We start from the raw sequence: 25902 nt of genomic DNA, 5'->3' as shown, positions 1-25902 counted from the left end.
AAACCCGACTACTTTCGCTACTTTCACTACATTTTAGCCTACTTCAGATTTTGAAAGGACATACTTTCGCATTTTTGTTTTCCCTGGAGGAACACAGGTAAATAGTAAATAGTTCTAAACAGTTCTATCAGTGACTCCCCATAAGGGATTCAAAACATTTTGGCCTTTAAATGTTTGTCAGAATTTCTATAGAATAGATTATTTATTTAATAAATAAATAAATGTAAAAGGCTAATTGAGAAGTGTTTAGAAGAGAAACCAGCATTTTTCATTTTCAGGGATCATAGTAGTAATGAATGTATAAGAGAAGAAAGATAAAGTGACAAAGATTAAACAAGTTTTCAAAAAAAAAAAAAGATGTATAATCGAATAGCAACACATAGATGTGAGATACCAGCAAAAAATGTTTTTTGTGTAAATTTCATGGCACATCATGTTGCCTTGACTACATATATTTTGAGTGTTTCAATCATCGTGTGTTTTACCTGCTTATGTCATTGACTGCTGGTAGGCACAATGTTGTGTCAATGTTGGTGCTGACATAGCAAAAGCTGTTTTGTTATGCACAAATTTGTTGTTATTGACAACCATTTAAAAATGTGCTGTGCTTATGAAAATTTTATGTATTGCTTGGGAGATAAATTACATTACATTATTTATTTTAATTATGCAAGATGGAAAGCAGTCTATAGGTACAAGCTTATTTGTAACTGTTGGATTGACAAGGTCTTTCTTTTGGAAACCGTGCAGTAAATTTACCAGGGTATGTCAGCACCAAAGGATTATCTCCTCATCATTTCTTATCATGTCAACAGCTATAAGTAAAAATTTCTCTGATTTTATATTTTTAACCCTTCTCCTTAGATTCAAATATTTCATCTTGTTGACCCCACAAGGAAAGCATGATCACTGAACCGCATTTAGCGGAGGTAGGCACTAGTCCCACATGCCTTCTGGATGTCCGAATTATTACAAATGTTCCCGATTCCCAAAAGAACTTTAGTGTAGGCATTATTGTGTTAATCCTCCTTTCTTATCTCCTATCTCAGCTTTCTACGAGGGGAGGTCTCAGTCTCTCCCAGCAGCCTTTTGGTGGAGCCCTACAGCTCCACAAGGCAGAAAAAGCCTGGAGACCATCAGTAAAGAGGCTGGCTGAAGGGAGCTGGGACCGGGGGGAGGAGGACCCTGAGAAAGCCAAGACACTGGAGCTGTATGGAAAAATGCGCAGTGTCCTAAATAAGCTGACCCCTGAGATGTTCCAGCACCTGGTGAAACAGGTGACTGAACTCACTATCGACACGGAGGAGCGCCTGAGGGGAATCGCAGCCATCGTGTTTGAGAAGGCCGTGTCCGAGCCCAAATTCTCCGCCATTTATGCCCAGCTGTGCCACTCGCTCAAGGAGGTGAGTGTCCCTTTTCAGTGCTCTAGAAATCCCTTCCTAGCCATGCCACTGCTGTGGGCTTATGTACATCAAGTCGCTCGAAGGAAGAAATTAAGAGCCACATTCAGTCTGTTACTTTTTGTGTCCAATCTGTGTACAGCTGCATCATGCATCTTCTCCACACTGCTACCTTTGCATGCTTTAAAGAAGAGAATTTTAGATTGAATTTTAGAGGATACAAACAGAGGAGTGTGTTCTTCTTCCTTCCTAAAACACTTTTCTCCCCCTCAGATGAACGTGCTATCCAATGGGAGCCCTGGAGTCACTCTAAATTTCCGATTGGTGCTGCTGAACCTCTGCCGGGTGGAGTTTAAGAAACTGGATGAAGGAGCATTGACAGATAAAGTCAATGGCCACTGCCAGAGGTCACTTGGCAACATGAGGTTCATTGGAGAACTCTTTAAATTAGAAATGATGAAGGACAAAGTTGTACACAGCTGCATCAACAACCTCCTCTCTAACCAAAGCGAGGAGGCACTTGAATGTTTATGCTGCCTGCTTACCACTGTTGGCCAGAACCTGGACAATGACAAGGTATTGCACTACATGATCATACTGTTCATGCAGATACAATTAAATTCCTCCCCAACACACACAAGATTAACACACACACTCAATACATGCACACAATTACACTGTAACTGGTCCCACTGCTCCCTGTTTCTACAGTACCTCATGGATGAGTACTTCTATCGTGTCAGGCGCATCATCAAGGAGGGAAGGACATCATCCCGGATTCGATTCCTTTTACAGGATGTTCTGGACCTCAGAAAGGTACTGCCTAGTTATTTGTGGATCTATCTCCTCTTTCATTCAACCTGTATCTCTCCCACCACTTTGGACTCAAGTTCCAGTCCAAACAGCCTAGAAAAATGACTCTTTCCCAGCTAAAGAAAAATGGTGACAAAAAAAATTGAAAATAAAAATTCTGTGTCCTTCTTTATCTCAATATCCAGGGCTAGTATTTGTATAAAATAGCTAAAATGATCCTTTTTTATTATTCCCACTGTCTCTTCCAGAATAACTGGCTCTGTTGGAAAGCTGAGCAGGGACCTAAGACTATACAACAGGTTCGCAAGCAAGCAGAGATGGAGAGACTGCGGGAGAGGAACATCGTGCAGCAGTTCCATGCTAAGAGGGACAACTGGCACCATGGAGGCAGAGATCTCTGGGTCCATGAACAGCAGAACCCAGCCTGGAGCCACAGCTGCCCCCTGAAGGAGCTTCCCAAGGAGGAGGATGTGTGGAAGCCAGCCACGAAGAGGCTGTCTGAAGTGGTCCGAGACAGGAGAGAGGAGGACCTCAAGGCAGCCAAGACCCAGGAACTGTACAGAAGCATGCACAGTGTTCTGGATAGGCTCGCCCCCGAGATGTTCGGCCACCTGATGAGACAGGTGAACAAGTTTGACATCAACACAGAGGAGCGTCTCAGGGGCATCGCGGCCATCATCTTTGAGAAAGCCATCTCTGAGCCAAGATTCACAACCACTTGTGCCAAGATGTGCCACTGTCTGAGGGAGGTGAGTATGTGCATCTATCCATTCTCATTACTTCAGAAATCATTATCAGTTTATGCTACATGTATGGGCTTCGAAAACAGTGGAAGGAGAAACTAAAGAGCCACATGCAGCCTGTTCCTTTGTGCACAGCCATCCACTAAACATGTACTTTCTCCACACTGCCACCTAGGCACATGTAAAGCAGAGAGATTTAATTAGCATTTTAGAAGATTACAACTGTTCTAAGGAGATGAGCATTGCTTGTTTCCTAAAACCCATTTTTGCCCCTCAGATAAATGCTCCACTTACTGAAAATTCTCGAGATTCTCTGAATTTCCGCTTGGTGCTGCTAAAACTCTGCCGGATGGAGTTTAAGAAGCTGGATGAGGACCATAAGGTAATTGGGAAGAAACAGGAGGAGCTTAATATGCTAGCTATGGTAACAATTGGTGGTAGTGCTTGGGAACCTGAGAAAGTGGTAGCAATGCTGGTGATGGTTTAAGTGGGGTTTTTTATCAGGGTGTAGACTGGAAAGTTTTGTGGTTGGATGATGTCTAAAAGCATGTTTAATGGGGTGATGGCAGAGCAGGTATTTCTTTGTATGAATGTGGCACAAAGGTGTGTAGCCATATACCTTCTATTGTCCTTTTTGGCCAAAATTGTCTGAAGAGGTAAAATAAGACATGGTCTCACCCTTCCACTAGTGGTGACTCGTGTTTCAGTAAACCACAGAGAGTGGATTATGGTTGAAATGTCATCCTGCGCCGTAAATGTGTGGCACCCTCCTGCTCATCTTGCCTTACCTTCCCCCCCACCCACATCCAGGAAGAGGAAAAGCAGCACCAGCGGTCACTTAGCAACATGAAGTTTATAGGGGAACTGTTCAAACTGAAGATGGTGAGGAAGACCGTGATGCACAGCTGCATCAGCAAGATGCTCATCATGCAGACTGATGTGGCACTCGAGTGCCTGTGCTGCCTGCTGTCCACTATTGGCAACATACTGGACTGTGATGAGGTACTGCACAGTGAGGTTATACTGCTCGTACAGATTACACACACACCAGCGCTGACTGTTCCCATTGCTTCCCATTTCAGCAACACCTCATGGATGGATATATGCATCAAATGGAAGCACTCATTAACAAGAGGCAGCTCTCACCCCAAGTCTCCCTCCTACTGCAGGACATAGTGGACCTGAGAAAGGTATTTGCTATTTGACTAACCCCAAATTATACCGCTCCCATCTGTACTTCCTCCTCTTTGTCTGAAACTCATCACAGCTTAGGAAATACTTGACTTTATACTCAAGTCTCCAACCCACCTTCAGTTTCATTGCTCTTCCTTGCTGTCTTTCTCACACTGGTTTCTCACATTGGTATTTGCATGTAACAGCTAAAATGTCTTATCTGCATCTCTCTTCTGCAGAATTATTGGTTCCCCCAGAAAACTGAACTGGTGGACAGGCCAATTTGCCAAAACAGCACAGAGGTCAAATTGGAGGAAATGCAGGACAGGACTGAGGAACAGCAGCAGCTTGTGCTTGAGGTGGACAGCTATGATGTTGGGGTGCCACACCTTGCCCTGAGGCAAAGCATTGAGCTGCAGGATGAAGGCCAAAACACCGCCATCATACCTGCCAATCACAACCCTGAGCCCTGCCAGTGCCTCTTCACCCAGGCAGGCACTAAACAGGTTATTTGCCTATTAACAAATATGAACAGTATAATGGCAGGATGATTCTGGACAGTGATGCCTTTCTGCTCTTTGGTGTAGGACGTGTATCCCAGGTTTTATTTGCACTGTAGTTCACAATTTATCAAATAGTGTAGTAGTTCAATGGTAGAAAGATGTTTAATGGATTATCTTCTCCCCCAGCTTGAGAAATTAGACTTCTATACCCAGCTTCCCATTCCCAGACAGAATGGCACCTGGAGGGGTCATGGCATGGAACAAGGTAGAGTCACACTTTCTCACATGATTTCTCTTCCATACATCATCTCATTTACTTAACATTTCTCACATATATATGACCTTTCCCTTCCATGAACTCTCTTCCATACAAATTATCCACATATGCTCACTCCCATGTGCTCTTGCTCTCTCATACCCGAGAACCTCGCCTGCCTTGTGGCCCATCCCCCCACCCCCCCCCCCCCCCCCCCCCTATTCTACAGAGTTGGGACGCCTCTCCTCCAGCACCCTAAACCTCCTCCCCACCCTGCTGCTGTCCTCAACTTTCACCTCCAGCCTCCACATAATGCTTCACGGGTCAGCCTCCAGCGTTATCTGTCTTTGTTTCTGTCTGTCGAACTGATGCTGTACTGTTTGCTAGTCTGTGTATTCAGCGGCAAAGTAACACATGTGTGACAAATTCTTATAACAGTTTACTTTAGAGAAATATTTCTTGAAGGAGGCTAGTCTCCTGACTTTCCCTTATCATATAATCCTTTCCCCCTAAAAGGAGCAACTGGATCCCGGACAGTGCAGAGGTAAAACACCAGTTCAGTCTGTCAGAGAGTCTGGGCAGCAGCAGTGATGCCTCCCAGCTGGTGGTAAAAGGACCAGAGAGACACGCCCTACAGACTCTCCCGGCTCTGCCTGCCCCTGCCAATCCTGCTTCAGCCCTGCCCGTCACAACTAAGGATGAGCTGCAGAAGGTGTCTGCAGCCACTGACATGAAGGTAAAACTTGGCTTCAGCTGGGTAATAGCATAGCCATGCTGTAGCCATATGGGAATGCAATGCGCATTGCCTGACTGTGCCATCATCATTATGTGTGAATACCACGCTGTTCCCTGTCTGCCCTGCAGAAGATGCTGCTGTGTGTACAGCAGAGCAACAGCACCCTGCAGATCTTGATGGTTGAGCAGAGTTTCATCGAGAGCGACACAACTGGCATCGTTATTCACCGGCTGGTGAAAGTGGGCCCCCTGCAGCCACGTGAATTGCGACGGCTGCGGAGGATCTTACACAGGACACAAGAGAGCCTCTTGCCCCTGACCCCACTGCTCCTGTGCACTGACAGGGAAGTGTCCGTACCCGCAGTCCCTCTGGACAGGACTGGTGTCCAGGAGGTGGAGATCCTCTTCTTATCAGAGAACCAAATGGTTAGTACTGTGAGCCTGCAAACACTGAGCTTTAGGGCTCTAACACACAGCGGCATACTTCTGACCTGAGAAACTCAGTGCAGTGCTTGACTGTAACTGTCTATGTGTCACACTGCAAAACTGGGTTTGTGTCTATACACTGCTTTCCTGTGTTTATGTAAAAGTGTGTGCCTTACAGTCTATGTGTAGCAGTCCGTGTTCACCAGTCATAGAGTAACGGTGTTTAACTTTATCTGTGTGTCCCTCAGAAACACGGGTTGCTGTGGGCACAGCGGGAGGAAGAACACCATCAGAAACTCTCTTTACCTGAGGAAGAGGATGTCAGCACATTTGTGACTAAAAAGGTAAATGAGAGGAGAGAGAGGAAAGGAGGGGATGTGACAGAAGGAGGTGGGAGGAACAGGGAAATGGGAACAGAGAGGGAGCATAATGACATCACAATAAATTTGAGCTCATGACATCACTAAAAATAATGTGAAAAATACCCTGTGCCAAGCTGGCAGTGTTAATAAACATGAAAATATAAAGGGGATGGTGGGGGCAGTTATTTGCTGAGGTGCTTGGATGGGAATGGTATTGACTGGTGATCTTGTCTTCCTTCTCCAGAAAATGAGCTTAACATGGCAGACAGTTGAGGCACAAGAACACCAAAGTGAGCTTCAGTGTTCAGCCAGTACCAGAGTACTGACAGTGGCTGAAGGAAAACGCAGCCCCAATAAGCTACAACAACGCCTTATTTCGTCTTTCAATTTTATATTATATATGTTTCTTTCCATAGGTCTTTGCATCATCCTTAGCTTCTTTAGTATTCTTTTTGAATAGGCTTGTGTTATGTTGTTTGTCCTAATTATTTGTAGTCTTCCACCTTTTGAAGCCTTACTTCTTATGACAGCGATAAATTTAGAATATACTTGGTCTTCTTTTTGGATCTTCAGGCCATCTTTGGAACTTTTTCTGTCTGGTATATTTAGGTGATGATTCATTTAGTCTGTGTCTGTTGAAAATAGGGCCACGTTGTCTGAAAATCTTAAACCACTCAGTTCTTCTCCATCAATTCTAATGCCGTGGTTTGTAAGGCCTGAATTCTTGAAGACCTTATTTGCTGCTGTAAATAATTTTGGGAATAGGGGATCTCCCTGTCGGATGCCTCTTGCAATACCAAGGCTTCTTGATCTTAAATTACAAATATGTACGTTGGCAGTTGCACCTGTGTAGATATCTTTAATGATCTTTATGTTCGTTTCACTTTTCTCAATAAATTTTTCACTAAATTATTCAATCAATCTTTATTCCGGACTGAATGTCCATATATATATACAAACAGGTTAAAAAGACAAACAGACACAGCTTAGTTTTATCAAAGTCATTAAGTCATTTTCTTCTTTTTAGTCTATATCCAATGAATGTGTCATTCTGTCTTCAGTGCTGGCTGCTCAGCCACCTGCCTTTTTTTAGGCATACTCACACGATTTATCTTCTTCTGTTAGTAGTGTTTAACATTCAGTGTTGCAGTGCTAGATACACTTCATATTTTGTTCAGCTTACACAGGCATCTTGTTCTTTTCATTGTAATGTTGGTTCCACAATTTTGTTATTGTGCATTCGCTTCTCTGTTTATGCTTGTCTATGGGCCCAGTGCCCTTGGAGCGATGACACAGTAGCATCTGTAGCCGAACACTAGCATTGCCTAGTGCTTTTTCTTAGAAGCCAGCCTCAGTATCTCTGCTTAATTCGATGGAAACCAAATAACTACTGACCGATGACTTTTTAAAAAGATTTTTCTTAGTGATTCATCTTCTCTCTCTGTCCTTTTCCTCTCCATATCAATATGCAGCATGCTGGGATGCTTTTATTCACATCAATGACAGCTTATGAATTTCAACATCTTTGCTCATATTTTCTTTTTTTAGACATCCAAAGCACAGTCCCCATGCTTTAACTTCAACATAATCACCTTTTAGGCCCATATTCCTAAATCTGACATAACTTTGATCATCATCAAGAAAAATTGAGATTTTTTGACATGTTCTTAATGTGCTATTGTCATTTATTTTTTTAACTTCAGTTTTGGCTTACAGTTACTGCTACTTATGCTCTCTTTGCTTGGTCATTTATCCTTTTGTATTGGGTCTCTAAGCTTTATCAGGAAGCCCTTGGTCCATGGTCTGCCATTGACTTCCCATTTTAAAGCTTTATCCTTGTATGCTGGGGAGACTTTCATTTCATCACCAATGTACCATGCAAGCTGTCATCTTTCTCCCTGAATCCAATTGCCTAGTCCATATGCAAACAATATTAAACAAGCATTCTTTCCTGTCCACCTGTATGTTGCAATATGTAGTGAAGTCTACCTTGCAACCTGTCCTTTTTACCCTCAGTGTATTGAATAGGACCCTTACACATTACCGTACACTAGTATCTTCTTATTGGTTTCCCATAATTTTAGTTATTAGTTTATGCTTTTGCAAAACATTGGTAAGGGGTCTTTTGGATGCTATCTTGGTATCTCTCTCTTGGTATGGCGTCAGCTTCCAATGCTAGCTTTTCCCTCCTTGGGCCTCTTCTATATGAAAAAAGCATGTTTCTACTGTAAGGCCAATGCCTTGGCAGTCACAGTAGCCCCCTCTGCTTCTGCCTTCATAGTGGCAGTGGATGCCTTTGAACTACTGGCTTCACTTGCAACTGTTGCACACAACAGATTTTGTCCTCAGACCCAATGGCATCCTCTAGTGGCTCTTCAGTTTCCTGCACTCCTGCCATGCAGCAAAATTTCCACTGCATTTAGAAAAGCCCTGATGCTTATTAATTTCCATTTGCAACCAGTCAACATGATAAGCTGTTTTTTCCCCTTTAGGCTACATGCTTTGATAATTTGGCATTAAGCATTTGTCAGTGTAAACATCAGACTTGTCACGCGCTCCTTAGTATCTCAGCCTAAATTTGGGGATTTGCCTCAGTCCTATTTCTTGCTTACCATGCTTCCCTCTGTGGAGGCCAATGAACAATGTATGAGTTCTGATTAGAATTTCCTACTTAAGTCCCTTCCTACATACTTGTACATCAGTAGTGGTTATTAGCCTATACATTATGTTAGGGAATATTATTTTGTAAAAAATGTAAATATTGTCATTGTTATACATTTGTGATATATATTTTCTGAAATGTAAATTTGTTGTGCTGCTGTCTTTGTCTGTTCATCATTCATTTCAATGGAGCAACCTTGTAAATAAAAATGCAAAAAAATTATGTTTACATTGTTTTATTTCCCATAATTGCATTTCTTTTCAAGTTTATATTTTCTTTTAACAATGTCTTTTTATTTCCATATGAAAATCGTAATGTACAGGTTAATATAAACTCATAGGATGCAATCTTCTACATACATTTTCCTGTTTTGTAAGAACACTCAGAGCATTGATATTTACAATGAGGCTGACTGTTGTGAAGTGGCATTCCCCTGGAGGAGTGAAAAGTGACAGGTGTCCTGCCCAAGGTGTTATAACTCATGAACAGGCAGCCAGGGTGGTACGCAGGCAGAATCATTCCTGCACTGATGGTTGTGTTGTCACAAAACAGAAAAGCCACAGAATATTTGCCGGCTCATTCCTTCACACATATGACTTGCACTAAAATTATTTCTTTCATTAACATGCATTAACAATGATGCAGCATGAATGTGATTTGATAAAACACATTGTATAGTATATAAACTTTCCTTACATATATTTTTATACATGTGCATAAACATTGAAGCTAAAATAAATCTAACATAAATATTTAAAGAAAATTAAAAGAACATCACTTTTGGTTCAATTTAGGGAAAAGGTTTAAAAACCAATTCCTTATTTATATCAAAAAGGGTTTAAATATAAAATGTGGTGGAAAGATGATTTCAGCCACACTCTTATGTATCAGTTGAATTACAAAAGAAATACAGCGTAATTTACTGTTTTGCATAGTTCATATTGTAATTGTATTTTTTCCCATGTCTTGTAAAGCCAATATAAGCAGTTCTTGAAATGACTGAATTAATTTCATACCTTTTCCTTTGTACCAAAAAAGTATGGTTTAACAGCCATTGCTTTTTCAGGCCACAGCGTTTTCATTCCTGCAAAAAGAAGAGAGGCCATTCTCACAAACACATCAACACTAATAGTTCTCTCACTGATGTTGCAATGCATCATTTCTTGACTCAAAGCCAACAATAAATAATGGGACGTTCACAGACAGTCTGTGACCCTAAACAATAAACAGTTTATTGCCTTTCCCTAAAGCAGTTTGTTTTGGTTAATTTAACTCGGCCATCTATCTGATGTAAACAGGTTCCTCATTAAGCAACCAGTGAGTCACTCTGTTGAGACTTTGTTGGCCTTGAAATGGAAATGCATCAGTCTTTCACACAGACAGGATTAAAATAAAAGACTTGTTTTAAGCACTGCCACATATCCAACACTTCAATACCCCGAATAATATACTGCTTAATGCTGCTCAATATATCAGTCTGCATATTTTGAATGAATGTGTGCTGCCCACAGATATGTCAGCTCAGACCATTAACCAAAAACCTCTCAAGGAACAAATACTTATTGTTGGAGTGGCAAACTCATATTTATGTCGTTAAAAGATGTAATATGCGGGCACATGTAAGAGTTGAAAGTTTTAGACTTGAGGTCCATCATAAAAAAATAAGACATTTGGTGCCGACTAGTCTCCTGCTTCAAAAAGAAACAGATTTGTAGACTTCAGAGAAGAGGGGCCAATCAATTCACTGATAAAATGAAGACTTCATACATATCTGTGCATAGATTTAATGGTGTGAATCTGACCAGACTTTGTAAAGAGCCTTTCTTGACACCTTGCCCCCCATTTTGTAATACAAAAAAAGACGAAGATTTGTTCATTTATTTATTGAAGTATTTATTTATTTACTTCACAGCACTGTTTATTTATGGAAAGTATGTGCAAATGAGGATAGCCTAACAGAGGTTTAATGAGCACACCTTTCACCACTGTGGCCAGTTAGTCACCATGCATAGCTTTATAGCATAAACTGTGAGTGAGCTACCGAGGTGAGGAGGATGCAACAAGAGCCGCAGCTACGAGAAACAAAGCTGAACCCTGAAAGGTCAAAGGTCAAAAGGCCCTATCCAGTGTGGCATGTGAATCTAACCCATCCGTTCCTATAACAGGTCTTACCTCACCATCTGTTTGTACATGCCCAGGGCTTCCCGGGTCACGTACTGAACAAAAGCACGGTCTTGGACCTCCAGCTCAGCAGGGACGTTGAGGGTGAAGGTGGGAGAGTTCAGAAAATTCACCTCCACAGTGGTATTTGCGGCTGAGGCACTGTCACCCAGCTGTTTGTGGGGCATCACCTGAGAACAGGTTAGCATGAAAATAACCATCAGCAGCAGCAGCATTACCAGTAAAATCAATAATCATTTCATAATTATCATCATAATTATCATCATCATCATCATCTTGCTCTTCAAATGTCAACAGAAAAGTTATCGCCATTATCATTATCATTATTATAATCCTCATTACCACCTCAATATTTATCATGATAAGCATCATCACCATAATAATAATCATAATTCTAAACATTATCATCATCATTATTATCATATCCATCACAATTGTTGTCATTAGAACCATCAGCATTATCACTTTTGACATTCATCACTCAGTCATCACTGAGATATTATCAGAAGACAACTTGTCCACAAAAACTCAGCTGTCATCTGTTAGGAAATGGTTTATCTACAGTGGGGCTAATCCAGCATTATGTCGGGAGAACTGCTGAGGAATGTATGAGGACACACATACAGCAGTGATGTTGAACACACTGTCAGAGACCGCGGTGCAATTGGCCAGCTCTACCACCCAGCTGAACCGGGAGACCATGTCGCCCAGCCAGCTGAAGGTGTCGTCCGTGTGCCTCTGGACGACCTGGAGCACCTCCTGGTACTGCTGGCTGGAGACGCTGAGCAGATCAGAGACTTCGTTCAGCTCCCTGTGCAGCTCCCACACGCTTGGGCACTCTGGGGGAAAATCAGCAATGAGCAGCATTAGGGAAACTACTCTGAAAGAGTGGTTGTACAAATTACCACTTACTTCACACTGAAAGTAGTTGAACTACAGCAAAGCTACACCTAAAGAAAAATGTATAAAAAATGATCTAAAAACTTTATCTTTATCATGTTTCCCAGACCTGACACGTTTTTGAGCAATGCCTTCTTTGTTCACACAGGGTGAGCAGCTATACAGCTCAGAAGGAAGAACCAGCAATGTGTTGCATTGGCAGTTGACTGAAAAAATACATATGTTAGGGGCAAAAGAAGATGGCAGTTTCTGCAGCTAACTGCACTTCAAAATGACAAAAAAGTTAACTATTACAACCACTACACAAAATTGAATGTGGTTCAACTACCAGCAAACTGCAGCAAAATGTAATTAAAATACTAGTTTTTCAATATGCAACTAAACTACTCCATAACACTGCCAATGAGTTTAGAGTCTACCCAATGCAAATACCCCATTGGGTCCTAAGTACAGTACCTACCGCTCATAGTTTTCTGCATATCGTAGTGATGTACATTGGGCTGATGCAGTAAGTCAGACTCTCAGCTGTTGCCGGAATTGTGTCTGTGTCATTTCAAAATCATTTGCTGTGTTGCATGGTGTACCCATAGATCCAATAAGAGCTGGTTATTTTAAATGTGGACATGCAGGGCCAACGGTTATTTATTTTCCGCAGTCTAATGAGCAAGAATCAGCCAGTTTGAGGCTATCACATACACCTATAATGTAGGCAGCTCACTCCTACCTTGTGTCACAGTCCTCTGACAGGGTTCACACTGGCCCTGGAGCTGCCAGCACTCAGACGTCTGTCTGCGCAGGTCTCTGCACAGTTTCTTGCTCTGGATCGTAGCCCAGCTGGGGAAAACGTCTGCCCCTGGAGCCACACGGTTGGAGGAAAAATCTTGTGTCGGTACGCAGTACGCAGTTCATGCATCTGGATTTTACACTATTATGGAAAAGAACTAAGGGTATATACACTACTGGGAATTAGACCACATTGATTTGATAAAATAAAAATATGGTGCATATAAAATTCAACAACTAAAAAATCCTAACAAAAATATGTTTGAAGACAAACTTCACCATTTTAAACCAACAAGAGTGGATATAAATGACAGAGCTGATTGCAGCACACTCAGTTCACCCTGAGCAGGTTTGATGCTGTTCATATAGTCCAATTGCATGTGAAGACTTAATTGATTTGAGTTTTTTGTCACAGCTGTTAACAGCCAGATACAATACCCTTCTGCAACTCTGACTCCTCCTGCACAGCTTCCTGAATGTCCTCAAACACCTCCGTGATGACGGAGCTGAACTCCTCCAGCATGCTCTTGCCAAAGTCAAAGAAGGAGTCCAGGACCTCCTCTAGGCCGATGCCCTTGAGAAAGTCAGCGTCAAGAACATCAGGGGCCGGAAGGAGGGGCTTGGGCTTCAGGCTGGCGATGAAGGCGTCACGGAAGGTGCAGTCAAACTTCCTGCGCATGTTGGTGACCAGCTCCATGCTCTTCTCATAGAGGATGCTGACTCTGCGCTGCAGCTGGCCGAAGGAGTCCTCCACCTGCATCATCTCCACGTCTGAGTTCTCCAGGCCCAGGCCCTGGCTTTGGACCAGACCCTGGCTGTCCTCCAGCTGGAACTGGGCAGACGTCTTGCGGAAGAAGTCTTCCACCTGACAAGAACAGAAGAGGCATGGTTTGCTCAGAGCCCTGTTTTGCTGGAAAAGGCAGCACAGAGTATGAAATATTTCAATCAATACTGGTGGTTTTGTACTCCTAATTCTAACTTAGCCACCTCTGTTAGTTAATTTAATTGTCACAAGTTACATTTCCAACTCAAATCCTTCATCTTCAAACTAAAATGTATCAGAAAGTTTCCTCAGGAAATTTATTCAATACTCACACATCACTTTTAACTCACAAATATACAGTTTGCTCACATCCCAGCAAATTACCATTGCTCCCATTGTCATGCAGCAGCAAACATATTGCATTCGTTTTAAGCTAACACAAATCAGTCCTTTCAAAACTATCTAGTTTTGTAATTTATCCAGTTTACTCCATGTTGCTATTTTGAGTTGGGTGTGTCCTCCTTTATTATTAAGTTACTGTGTTGATTGAAAAAACTGTATGCTTGCTGAATAAACTAAAAAAACTTGTTTGTCATGTTTCTTCTTTTTTCTCCAATCAGGAGAGGCATAGTGTATGATATTGAACCAATCACAACAAAGCCAAGGAACCACATTACATCACAAACATAACAAAACTATTCGTAGGAATATCACAGAAAAAAGTTTATTGAATAATTAACGCATATCAACCAAATAATACTGCAGTAAAGTTAAACTAAACTATAAAATGGCTCCTACAGACACCGCTATTGACCTTATGCTCGCTTCCAAGTCCTTCACTCTGAATAAATGGCAGTAATGTAATGCAGTGCAATGTGAAGCGCAAAGAGAGGATGGGTTGCCGCATAGTCACACACCTTGAAAGAGAAGGTGGAGAAGCCGCGACGGCAAGTGGAGGTGTAGAAGGTTTTGCAAGCATCCTCCAGGCAGGGCCGGCACTCTTCCCAGGAGGCCTTCAGGGCTTCCTTACACTGCTGCTCTGCCTCCGCCAGCTTCTGCTCCACCTCCTTCGCCATCTCCATTGCCCCCTAGTGGACAAGTACGGTTTGCCATGAGCACAGTCAGTTTCTCTGGCATTCTACCAGGATTTGCTGCATTGGCAGAACGAGGGCCGTAACTGTTTCTGGTTTTCATGGAAACTTTTGGTCTTAATGACCTAATTAGACCCTAACATTTGTGCCAACTGACATTTTAAATACACTTCTTGATAAATGCATGAATGACAGCTGAAAACTGTTCTTGCATCCCTATATATAAACTTCCTCTCTGATCTAATCTATGAGTGAACCAGTGCTCCAGCTAGTTAATTAATTTATCCAGGGTAATTGGTGGAAACAAAAACCCACATACACACTGGCCCTTCAGAACCAGAATTGCCCACCCTTGTGCATTAGGATATTGCATGATGATGATGAAGCACACGTGAGAGCTAATTTGTGTTCATTCTCCCTCACTCTCTTGCTGGCCTCCTGAGTGACCTTTGACATCCTGCGAAGTTATCCCCCGCTCAGGGGAGTAGAGGTTAGGATGTGCCACGGAATGCAGCCCCTATCAAAACAGCTTTATGGCTGCAGGTGCTGCACACCTGTGACCCAGCCAAGCTGCCTGAGAGAACACGAAGCATGTGGAGACCTGAATTCACCCTTTCTGATGGCACCATAATCCCACAACTGCAGTTCATTACATGGTTTGGGATCGACTGCCTCAGTGACATTTAACCGGGTGAGAGCATGTACACAGATGAAGCTTCACTCTGGTTGAAACTACAAAGGACTTCACGCACATCTATTGTGCACTTCATTTCTGAAGAATGCAGTGTAATTACATGGGTTAATGATCATCATCAGAGGCAGATGTCAGGGTTGTATCTACATGTATATGCTGTTTTTCCTTGGTTAGAGGACAGCTAGTGCTGTCATCTTTTGACAGGCCTGACCTTCTTCTTTTCACTGCTGTGTCGCAGTGACCTCATCAGGTGCGCATGCTTTTCCTCGTTCTTCTCCATCACCTCCTTCATCTGCTTCACACCAAACAGCGCCATCTTCATCTCCTCTTCCACATACGTCTCCCCGTCCAGCGATAGCCCTGAACCGCAGGGTGAACCGCAGGACAGACATGGTGACAGGCACTCTCCCCACCTCACTCACCGATTTATTACTTCTTGTATTTAGAATAGATTATTTTTACAAGCAGAGAGCCTTGTTACACACCACGTGCATTTTAGCACATGGCCTGTAAAGAACCAGGTCTCTGTAATCCTATTTAATGCTGACATTATTCTTAGCTATAAAGTTACATTTTCAGAAAAAAGCAGAACCTTTTCCAGAAGGGTTAACCAAAAAGCTGACTCACTTTTGAGTGTGTCCTCTGGCAGGCCTTCTGTGAAAGTCTCGGGGGCACATTTTGAGAAGAGGGATGCCACCAAAACCACTGAAACCAGCAAGGCCCTCATATTCACTGATTTCTTATCTCAGATGTAAAGGAAGGAGGCTACAATGGAAGAAAACAAGAGCGATTAAGTTAATAGCAGCCCCGGCCTGACCATTTAAATACACTACTAACACTACAGTTTTATCATAATAAGGGTATGCTTACTAAAATGAAACAGTACAGAATAGTTTTCCTGTTTTTGTTTTCCTGTTTTGTCCATTTATGGGATAAATAGGTTGCTGGGGGCTGTGTTCTTTTCCAGACCACACGTAAACATGCCGTTCCAAAAAGTCCTTCAGTAAGAACTCACAACAACTGTGGTTGTAAACAAAATAATTCACTGTCACTCCTTATGAAACTGCCCATGAGGTAACAGATTTGCTTAGATGTTCTGATCTCAGTTAATCTCCAAAGCAAAGAGGATTTACCCCTGAGAAACGGCACCAAGCAGTGGTAGCTGATTAGTTTTTTATAGCACACCACAGGGTGGCACTATACTTCAACATGACACAACAGCCACAAAACTCTGGCAACAGAAGCAGGCCAGCTGACCTACATAAATCCTACTTTCTTGTGTGAATCATGACATCTGTTGAACGTCATTCTAAACATAATTTCTCAATGCATTACTATTCAATTAATGAACTTTCCTGTGTCATGCGTGTACGTGTGCACCAGGGCTGCCAAACCCTGTTCCCAGTGATCTACCATCCTGTAGGTTTACATTTCAACCATAATTTGACTCACCTGATTCTACTAAGCAGGAGCTCAATGAGGTCTCTAGCTGTTAAATGAGGTGTGCTATGTTAAGGCTGGAGGGAAAACCTACAGGATAGTAGATCCACAGGAACATGGTCAGGTAGCCCAGATGTACACCTTTAAAATAACTCAAACATTGCTTGTGTGATCTTAATATCCATGCATCAATCACAATGACAAAACATGCTACAGGAGAACACAAAGTGGGAGATATGGCCTCACAGATCATACTTCACAATTTGAATCATACCTAAACAATATGACACACACTACTCATCCACCAGTACCAGTACTCTACAATACACAATATACCATGAGTCTCTGCATATTATGCAACTTCCATTTATTATGACTGAGCAGAACTTTGTAAACAACAACAATAAAGCATAGTCATGTGAGCTTGCCATGCAAACATCCAGGCTGGGGCCAAAGCTAAGCTGTTTTACAGCTCAGCACTCTGTGGCTAAGCACTGCTTTGTCTCAAACAATCTGGCGGCCTGACGTTGTGGTACTGTGCACCACGTCTCAAACTGAATTCAAGTTCAAGTGAAAGCACCTCATCTCAAGCCACTTCAAACCATAATTCCTAAATGTGTTCCATTGTTTAGTTAACCTGTATGAATATGGCGTCTGTGTCCAGAGACATTAGAGTGCTGTATGTCTTAGATAAGCCACCTCACATACTCTGAGGAAAATAGTTCTGTCCTGATTCGTGATTACAAAACACTGTTGTGGGCATGTAGCATTCCCCCCAAGTCTATGTCCTATGGGTTATCTGTAAAAAAAAGAGGCTCAGGGTTTGAATATAATGCTACTGACATGCTGAAATGCTTTATAAAGTATTAGGCTATTCTAGAAAGCTCTGCAGTGTAAACATGTTTAAGAGGTCCTTCTATACTGAAACCAGAATCAATTCTTTTAAAAAGAGACAGTACTCCTGAAAAGATCCTTTTTGACACTAATAAAGTCTATAATGATTTGTGTTGTTTCAACAGGATTATAACATGTTGCATAGCTATGATTCCTCTTAGGGCCACCAAATCTAAAACAGAAAGAACAAGCTAGAACAAACCATTTATCATTTAAAGGGGTATGCTGAAATGTAAGTTATTTTATAATAAAAAGAGGGAATAATCCCTTCTAGTAATGGTTTCAATCTAAAAACTGCAGAATGACAGACAGGTAAATGTTCCACTCACCAGAGAAGTGTTGTTTTCTTCCCCAGGTGCAGTAGCACTGGACACAGAGGTCAGGTTGGTTTCACTGTTGTATTTAGAAGGGATCAATCTATTTATACTTGGCCTCTCAGCAGAGATCCTATTAGCTTATTTGACTTATTGTAGCCATTAATCCAGCAGATAGCAGTTCCGCACAGGAGTCATACGCAGAGGTTTGGGAGTGGAGAAAGAAGAGACATGTCACCCCCAATATTTTTATTAATATAAATTGTCCACCTCAGTTAGAGGGTAGTTGGTCCATGTTGTGTTCCTCCCACAAAGTTTAAATGAAACATATGCCTATAGAGTCAATATTGGCCTCAGGAGCATGAAAATAAATGAGCATACTGTAGTTTCCTATAGTATGCCCTCGTAGGCACCATGGAACAAAGGCCAGCCCAGGGTGAATGCATTTTGTGGGTACTCATGGGGATGATTCCGTGGTGTGACGGAATTCCCCCACCCGGGTTTTCAATGAGCCTAAAATACACTTACTGTGAACGCCGCTTTTCACTACTGTATATTTAGTCACAGAGTTTGGGCAAGCTACTTACCTGTGAGGGACATCGGGAGGGACTGATTCCTTCTCAGCATTTAGAGGGAAACATTATGGCCCTGTTGGCTTCCAGTGCATCGAAAAGCAAGGTGTATGTTATGGCTCTTGAAAATATAAATGTTGGCTAATGTGTTTTTCTATCACACCCATTGGAAGGTGCCTTTTCCAGATCGGTTATGCAATGTATTTATAGACAATGGCTTGACTGTTTTGCCACTGTGGGTTTTAGTGTACAACATACTATTATTGAGTATCATAAATCACTTTAGAATTATGAAAGAATGAAGGAATTAATAAAAGCTTTACCCTTCACAAGTGAAATTTTGTCTTGCTTCTGGTTTGATTAAAAAAAAAAAAAAAAAACGGTTTGAATGCATATGGAAGTTTAGCAAAATGTATAGTTCAGGAACTGCTTCTGCAACTCTGAGGCTGCAAGTCGGGGCGCTCCTGCCATACCTTAGAACAAAAAACTTAACCTGAATTACTTCAGTGAACATCCAGCTGTCTAAATGGATTGCTTGTAAAAAGACCATAAGCTATAGAAGTCACTGGGAAAAAAGGAAATGAAAAATGGAAAATGGAAAATCTGACAGGACACTTGAAAACTAGGTTTCAGTATTTTTTCAAGAATTCAGGGTAGGCTGATTCTTTCTTTGGCGCTACCTCCTACAGTAATGTCTGTGCATTAAGCTCCTCACGCAAGCTGGCAAAAAGCTCCTGTTCCATTTTCAGCTGCGCCATCTCACTGTATATTTAACCAGTGCCATCTACCACTGAAATCACTTGTTATGAGCAGTTGTCAGATCCAATGCCAATGACAACTCCAGTACTGTGAGGCTGCCTTCTCCTTTAAATCTGATACTGACAATATAATTTTAGCCACAATTTGGCTCCTAATCATCCATGCAAGATTGATATGGCCCTACCCTGATTGTTGACAAAATGTGTAAGACACATGCTGAAATCTTACGTTTCCTTTGGCCAAGGAAGTCCTAAAAGTGATTATACAGTTTTTTTTTTTTTTTGGTGTTTTTTTTTTTGCGCTGCTGTACTAAAATTGAGTGTGCATCAAAGAGTTATGAAATCTTCCCGAGATTCCTGTTTAATGTTGGCTTACATGGGCAGCAAGGGACTACAAAACAGCCAATGAAAAAACATTTTCCATAAAATCTTTCCATCTGCAGGCTGATAATGTGTCCTCTGAAACCAATGCAAAAAGGCAGTGAGGAAATAAGAAAGATACAAAGCTAAAGTCTGAAAACACATGTCCGGACAGAAGCCGAAAATAAGAAATTGAGCATGAAAGTCTATTCAATCTGTCCTACAGCAGCCACTGCATGAAGCATATGTGTCGAGGAAGTGTCCGTACAGTTTGACTGTGACCTTGCCAAAATCTGTGTTAACTAGATTCTCTATAGGCTTGCTTGCAATCTTCAAAAATCACAGAATGTGTTCTAACTTTACCCCCCTGCATAGTGACATGGCCAAAAAAGTCTTAAGTTTTTATACCCACATAACAAAATGTCCAATATATAAATGCCAAAAAAACAGTATTTAATAAAAAAATAAAACATGCACAACACAGAAACACAGGACAGAATTCCAGAATCAGGGCGGGAATACGAAACAAGCAGCTGTAGCTAGACCTATATAGCTGTAGCTATATTCTTACCTACAATATGGCTGTACCTTCCTCATCCTACACTGCAACATTAGTCACAAAAAGGTAGCCAACATCACAAGTAAGAGAGTAAAAAAAAAAAAAAAATGATGAAACAAACTGAGCTAAACTTCTACAACAAATAATGCTGGTCATGCTTAGAAAATCCCATACCTCTCTGTGTCTTCTTCCAGAGATAGATGACAGGAGGTCTTTTGTACAGAATTAAATGAATGAATGAATGAATGAAACATTGCATTTATATAGAACTTAACCAGACACTTGCTTTACAGTGATCACCCACCACCAATGTGTAGCACCCACCTGGGTGATGCACAGCAGCCATTTTGCGCCAGAATGCTCACCACATATCAGCTGAGGGTGGAGAGGGAGAGAACAATTTTTAGCCAACTGAATCAGGGAATGATAAGGCGACAGGTTGAGAATTTAACCAGGTCACTGGGGAACCCCCTCTTCTTCACCATGAGTAGCATGGGGTTTTCAATGACCACAGGGAGTCTGGACCTGGAGTTTAATATCTTATACAAAAGACGGCATCACCTATAGCCCAGCATCCCCGTCATTGGGCATTGGGGATTATCCTATCAGAGGGAAGATTGCTGCTGCCCCCCCTGCACCACTGCTAGCAGTAAGGCTGCATTCAGACCAGATCAGGCAATGCGGCACCTTCCCGCAGGGTTGTGCGGAGGTGTGAGCATGTCACTACGTGGCCCATTTGTGTGACGTTATGTTGTGAACTTTAACCCCCCCTCCATTTCCTGTCCGCTAACTCAAACAAATGGACACAAACTGAAGAAAGCTTCTTGCTATCGTTATTTTGCAGTGTAGACTGCAAGCCAGATGCAGATGTTGAAGCTGGGTCCACAAAATTAACCAAGCTATATTTCAGACTCTCTTCCATATCTTCGCAGTTGCTCAGTAAACAGCGGAATGCTACATGGTAATTTAAACAAGGCTCTTCTTCCCGTGGGCATCTTCCACTCTGATCGCTGGCCTACGTGATTAGCCACCACAGCGTGACGTCGGGTTGCGTTATAGCAAATGTTGATTCTGGTTCTACTTCTTCCCGCACGGCCGCTGCGGTTTTTTTCTGCAACCCATGCGGTCCCCACTCCCGCAGTCTAAACGCACTACCCCCATTCAAATGAATGGGAGGACTGCTGTTTTTCCCGCATTGCCTGATCTGGGCTGAATGCACCCTAACTTAGTTTTTCCAGGAGGTCTCCCATCCAAGTACTAACGAAGACCATACTTGATTAGCATTAGCTATTTAGCAGGAGCAGGGAGCATGGTGGCATGGCTGCTGGCAGGTGTGCAGGTGATCCTGATCAGGGAAATTTACTGAAGTACCAGCATTTCCGTTGCTCCACCCACATTCTATGATGATAGACAGACAGACACTGCAGAAATAAACAAGGCAGAAAGCACAGGAGTAGAACACTAGCCATGCACATGGTGACCTCTACTGGCATCTGTGCATGATCCTAGACCAGCTGAAAGTGCATGCAGCTATGAGAGACAGTGTTCACATTTTAACATTGTGCTGACAACATAAATATCCTCTGAGCAAGAAAAATGATGAACAGGAAAGTTGTGATCAGAGTGTTTCTCCCTGTGTACCCTCTGAATATATTATCAGAATTTGAATTAATTAGACTTTTTTTTCCTTTTTTTTTCTAGGGGAGCTGGAGCGTGGGTGGTATGTTGAGTCACCCCTGAGTTTCAAATTTGTAACACTGACCTGGCTAATGTGAAACTTCTGTTCGAAGGTCCGATCCCGCAAATCGGGTCTCAACCCCTAAATTTGAAACATCAATAACTGAGCACATATCTAACCTAGAATACAGCTGTTTCATATAACTCCAAGATGATCCTCAACACTGATACTTAATATGAGGCTCTAGTTTCAATTACAATGAAAAATAAAATAACACTTTTGCAGAAGTCAGGAAAAGATACAGTGACTTTACAAATAACTGCAGACGGCTTGGGAACCTTATACATGCCTGAAGGTGACATTAAACAAGACCCAAAAAGGGGTGCAAGTTATAAAGCAGGTTACTAAAAGAAATAAGCTTTTTGGGGGGTTGTTTTTGCCTGCCCTTACCCTCTGAAAAGCTCAAGGGATTTCATAACACTTGAGAGTGGACTCTTTCTTGTCTCTTTTTTTTTTTTTTTTTTAAATATAAGCCGACTTGTTAGTAAAACTAAATTGCGTAAGTTTATGTCAAAGAACGTGAAAATACTATATGTGAAACAACAGGCCTGAGCTGAGATGTTAGAAACACTGGAGCCTCCACCGACGATGGAAGTGTCTCTGATTTTGGAAAGAGGCACGATGAAAATTTTAAAACGTGATGTTTTGTTAGCCTGGATGGACGAGGTCTTTTTTTTTGTGATTTTATGGTTTAAACTGTATTAAAGTGGCAATGATGGTGAGACCCTAATTAACCACATACATACCCTCTTCTTGACCCAATCAGTGCTGTAGGTCATGCTTCCCCTTTCATCAAAGGGCAACTTCTGAAGAACTGAAGAAGTCTGCAGCTTATCAGGATGGTGCCATCTTGAAACTGGCCACAGTAAATTACTAAGGAGCAGACAACAGTGAGTATTAGTTAACAGTTTATCTATGAGTTGCATTTCTCTAATGTTCACAGCTACACTAGTGAAGTTACTAACTTTCTCAGCAGTATAATTGATGCATCTATATTAGGAGCTATTCGGAAATAACATATTTCATACATTATGCAGAGCATATGTTGCACATGTGGATACATGTAATAGAAATGTGTATATGAAATGGCAATGATAAATACAACATTTGAAGTCAGTAGCTTATTACCACTGGTTCTTTGTTGCCAAACATTGATGATGGGTTTAAAGGACTGCTTATATTGAATAAAAAATGATCGAACTATGCTCAGAACTTTCTGTCACTCACCACTGGTTTCACGTATAAGATGCAGTTGCATACATTGAGTTAAATAAGCACAGTGCACATTAACAAGTTGTCTGGGAGAATCTCGCGCACACATCAGTTCCAGTTCCGCAATAAAATCGTCAGAACATGGTAAGGTCCTTCAAAGGTAATACAACTTTTTATGAAGAAAAATCATAAGGAAAAAAATAATTTGCTGAAAAGGGATGGGAAACGAATTAGATATTGTTACCTTGAAGAATGTAGAAAATCGAGGGAAACAAAACATTTGCTTGAGAATAATTACACATCCCGTTCAGCTGATGATCTGAATACTCGCAAAACAAAATTATTTAATTAAGTTTCCATTTGTTGTTCTATTTATTTTTTTTAGTTTGGCCAGGCAGTCTAAGGCTGAATGTTTAGCAAACACATTTCCATCTAATATAAATATAAAAGTATATACATTCTCCATTTACTAGACAAGAGTGCACCATACATTTCGTAGAATACGTTTCCAACAACATGATAAATATTGTGTCCTGGAAGAATAAGTAGTGCTTAATGCTTAATGTATGCACCCATAAATAAATAAATAAATAAATAAATAAATAAATAAATAAATAAATAAATAAATAAATAAATAAATGGAAACGGAGGGGGTGTAGGTCATAAATTAGTGCGGACTTTATTTACTTAAGTATTTATGGTCAGAAATGATCCCTGTGACGTTTTCTCCGCCCTGTAGTCCCTAAAAAAATTAAGATAATGAATCCCACATTTTTCACCCGAAGGACGAAAGCTCCATCGAGCCAGTAATCTAATCTCATCTCCAGCCCCGCGGTCCCTCGGCGTCCTGGGGTTTACACTTTCAGGAATCTTCACCTTTTCCCCTTTAAGAAGCGGAGACCAGGGCAATCATACAGATGTAGAAAACACGTGGTTCAGCAGAAAGCCTGCATACTCGGGACTTCCTCTCTAGTTTGACATTTTTGTGGTTTTCTGATTGTAGCCAGCGCACTGGAAGGAGAGCCATCAATAACCGAACACTTTTCAGTGCTGCAACTACTGACTTTCCGAAGAAAAGAAAAAGGGAATTCTGTTTTCCACAGACGCAACAGAATAGAGTCTGCAAGCGCTGTTCTGGCGGAACTATGGGATTTTGAAAGGATGCTGGAGGTGATCTGACAAGTTCTGTTTTCTTCTTTTTTCAAAACTTGGGAAGTCTGCAAGTTTACCTGTGCTCTATTGGAATTTCTGTTTCCGACATAGCAATTCGCTCAACTGAGCCTTTTTGAGCGCATGTTATAGAAATGCACAAGAAGTAGCCTAACATTCAAGGCTGAAGACTCCCATCTCCTTTAGAAACGATACAGCTCTATACAACACAATGAAAGGTATGTCGAATTCAGTTAAATTAATGTATGTATTCAAATTTAGAGCAATGTCCACACAAGGTAAAGGCGTAATAGGCTACAGGTAAGCGTGCACGTACATTTCACGTCTACTTTCTTCTGAATTACTAGTCTGAGCACGAATGCTACGAAACTGTAGCCTGTGTGACACATCTGGTTGCGATTAACGGTCCGTGGAAGTCAGACTGCGTTGTGAAATGACTTGGCATCTCCTAGTTAAAACATGAATCCGGGATAATTCCCGGCATCGTCGCTCGCACAAAATGTAACTGAAAGTAGTAACTATTGTAGTGAAAGTGAATCATTTTGAATTGCCATTTCAGAGGGCTTTAGGCTGGCAAAGAATCAGATTCACTTACTCAAGATTGGAGCTTTACTTTTTAATTCACTATAAGGAATATTGTAAATTGAAATTAATATTGTGGTTTGCATTGATTAAAGTGTACACTGTGACAGTGTGTAGTTTTGTTTCCCATAGATGTTTCCATCCGATGCAATGGCCAGATGCGTTTAGGAACACAGGCAGTTTTATTTTATATCTAGCACAAATGTATATCTTCATAATGTTTTAGAAGTTGAGGGAGAACTGTTCTATTGTTAATTTATTAGTATTCACTTCGTCCTTAATTTATTTCGGTTGTGAATTATAAAATGTACCAGAATAAGTGAGAAATATATGGAATGGACCAGCATACTGTACTGGATCCAGCATCTATATCCCTGGTTTAAGCCAGTGAGGAAGTCCATTAGCTACCTGTTAGTTTCCCAATCGTGCCTGGCCCAATTTTCCGTTAGGAGTAATGGGAGTCAGTCTCACATTCCTCAAGTGGAATTAGTTATGTGCTATATAGGCAATACCGCTATAGCCTACATTAAATCATAGTAAAATATATGATAATTAAACTCTGTGAAGATAATCTTGCCCAAATAAAGATTCGAGTCCATGTTTTCACTGCTGCCTGAGGATACTAACCTTTTTGACGAATCTGTTGTTCACTCTTTTGTTCTTAACGTGGGTGAAAAATAATAATTTTCGGTTCAGGGACAATTATCACACACATGCTTAATAAATTGCGGTTCTGTACTGTCTTCCATCAGTTCAAATAACCGGGAGAGACGCATTTTTCCTTGTGCGCCTTTTTTTTTGTAGTAGGCAAACGGACT

At 41.4% G+C, this 25902-nt stretch overlaps 3 protein-coding genes across 4 annotated transcripts in view; 2 read left to right on the top strand and 1 right to left on the bottom strand.

Annotated features, from left to right (window-relative positions):
* The first annotated feature begins 1057 nt into the window (after window positions 1–1057).
* Window positions 1058–7323, top strand: LOC118224808 (eukaryotic translation initiation factor 4 gamma 1-like). The gene is made up of 14 exons (XM_035412536.1): window positions 1058–1403; window positions 1674–1976; window positions 2112–2216; window positions 2462–2962; window positions 3234–3338; window positions 3767–3958; window positions 4039–4146; window positions 4369–4635; window positions 4819–4897; window positions 5118–5211; window positions 5405–5624; window positions 5753–6049; window positions 6298–6393; window positions 6656–7323. Exons 1-14 carry the CDS (start codon window positions 1221–1223, stop codon window positions 6869–6871), a joined length of 2766 nt encoding a protein of 921 aa, XP_035268427.1. The 5' UTR covers window positions 1058–1220; the 3' UTR covers window positions 6872–7323.
* Window positions 7324–9375: 2052 nt separating this feature from the next.
* On the bottom strand, window positions 9376–25865 carry clul1 (clusterin-like 1 (retinal)). Of its 2 annotated transcripts, XM_035412543.1 has the most exons (11): window positions 25712–25865; window positions 22867–22993; window positions 18149–18282; window positions 16113–16250; window positions 15697–15845; window positions 14618–14788; window positions 13376–13802; window positions 12879–13007; window positions 11879–12093; window positions 11246–11424; window positions 9376–10157 (listed from the first exon to the last, which is right to left on the bottom strand). In XM_035412543.1, the coding sequence occupies exons 4-11, from the start codon at window positions 16210–16212 to the stop codon at window positions 10136–10138; spliced, it is 1392 nt and encodes a 463-aa protein (XP_035268434.1). In that variant the 5' UTR covers window positions 16213–16250; window positions 18149–18282; window positions 22867–22993; window positions 25712–25865; the 3' UTR covers window positions 9376–10135. The 2 variants fall into 2 exon arrangements, with proteins under 2 accessions (XP_035268434.1, XP_035268435.1); XM_035412544.1 differs by lacking the exons at window positions 22867–22993; window positions 25712–25865 and adding an exon at window positions 18721–18750.
* Window positions 24142–25902, top strand: part of colec12 (collectin sub-family member 12) — a 51441-nt gene continuing 49680 nt past the window's right edge. The window contains exon 1 of the mRNA XM_035412538.1: window positions 24142–24720. Within this exon, the coding sequence (XP_035268429.1) occupies window positions 24714–24720 (7 nt within the window). The 5' untranslated portion in view covers window positions 24142–24713. The remainder of the gene's footprint in view (window positions 24721–25902) is intronic.

Source organism: Anguilla anguilla, chromosome 4 (genome assembly GCF_013347855.1).
Source record: "Anguilla anguilla isolate fAngAng1 chromosome 4, fAngAng1.pri, whole genome shotgun sequence".
NCBI lineage: Eukaryota > Metazoa > Chordata > Actinopteri > Anguilliformes > Anguillidae > Anguilla > Anguilla anguilla.
This window is presented reverse-complemented; position numbering and strand designations above follow the sequence as displayed.

Bases quoted from the DNA above. Each gene is read 5' to 3' on its own strand.
- LOC118224808 (XM_035412536.1), top strand. From the start codon at position 1,221: ATGCGCAGTGTCCTAAATAAGCTGACCCCTGAGATGTTCCAGCACCTG. The intron at 2,963-3,233 runs GTGAGTATGTGC...TTTGCCCCTCAG, and splicing joins TGTGCCACTGTCTGAGGGAG to ATAAATGCTCCACTTACTGA. The intron at 3,339-3,766 runs GTAATTGGGAAG...ACCCACATCCAG, and splicing joins AGCTGGATGAGGACCATAAG to GAAGAGGAAAAGCAGCACCA.
- clul1 (XM_035412543.1), bottom strand. From the start codon at position 16,212: ATGAGGGCCTTGCTGGTTTCAGTGGTTTTGGTGGCATCCCTCTTCTCA. The intron at 12,094-12,878 runs GTAGGAGTGAGC...ATTTTCCCCCAG, and splicing joins TCAGAGGACTGTGACACAAG to AGTGCCCAAGCGTGTGGGAG. The intron at 11,425-11,878 runs GTATGTGTGTCC...ACCTGTTCTCAG, and splicing joins GTGTGTTCAACATCACTGCT to GTGATGCCCCACAAACAGCT.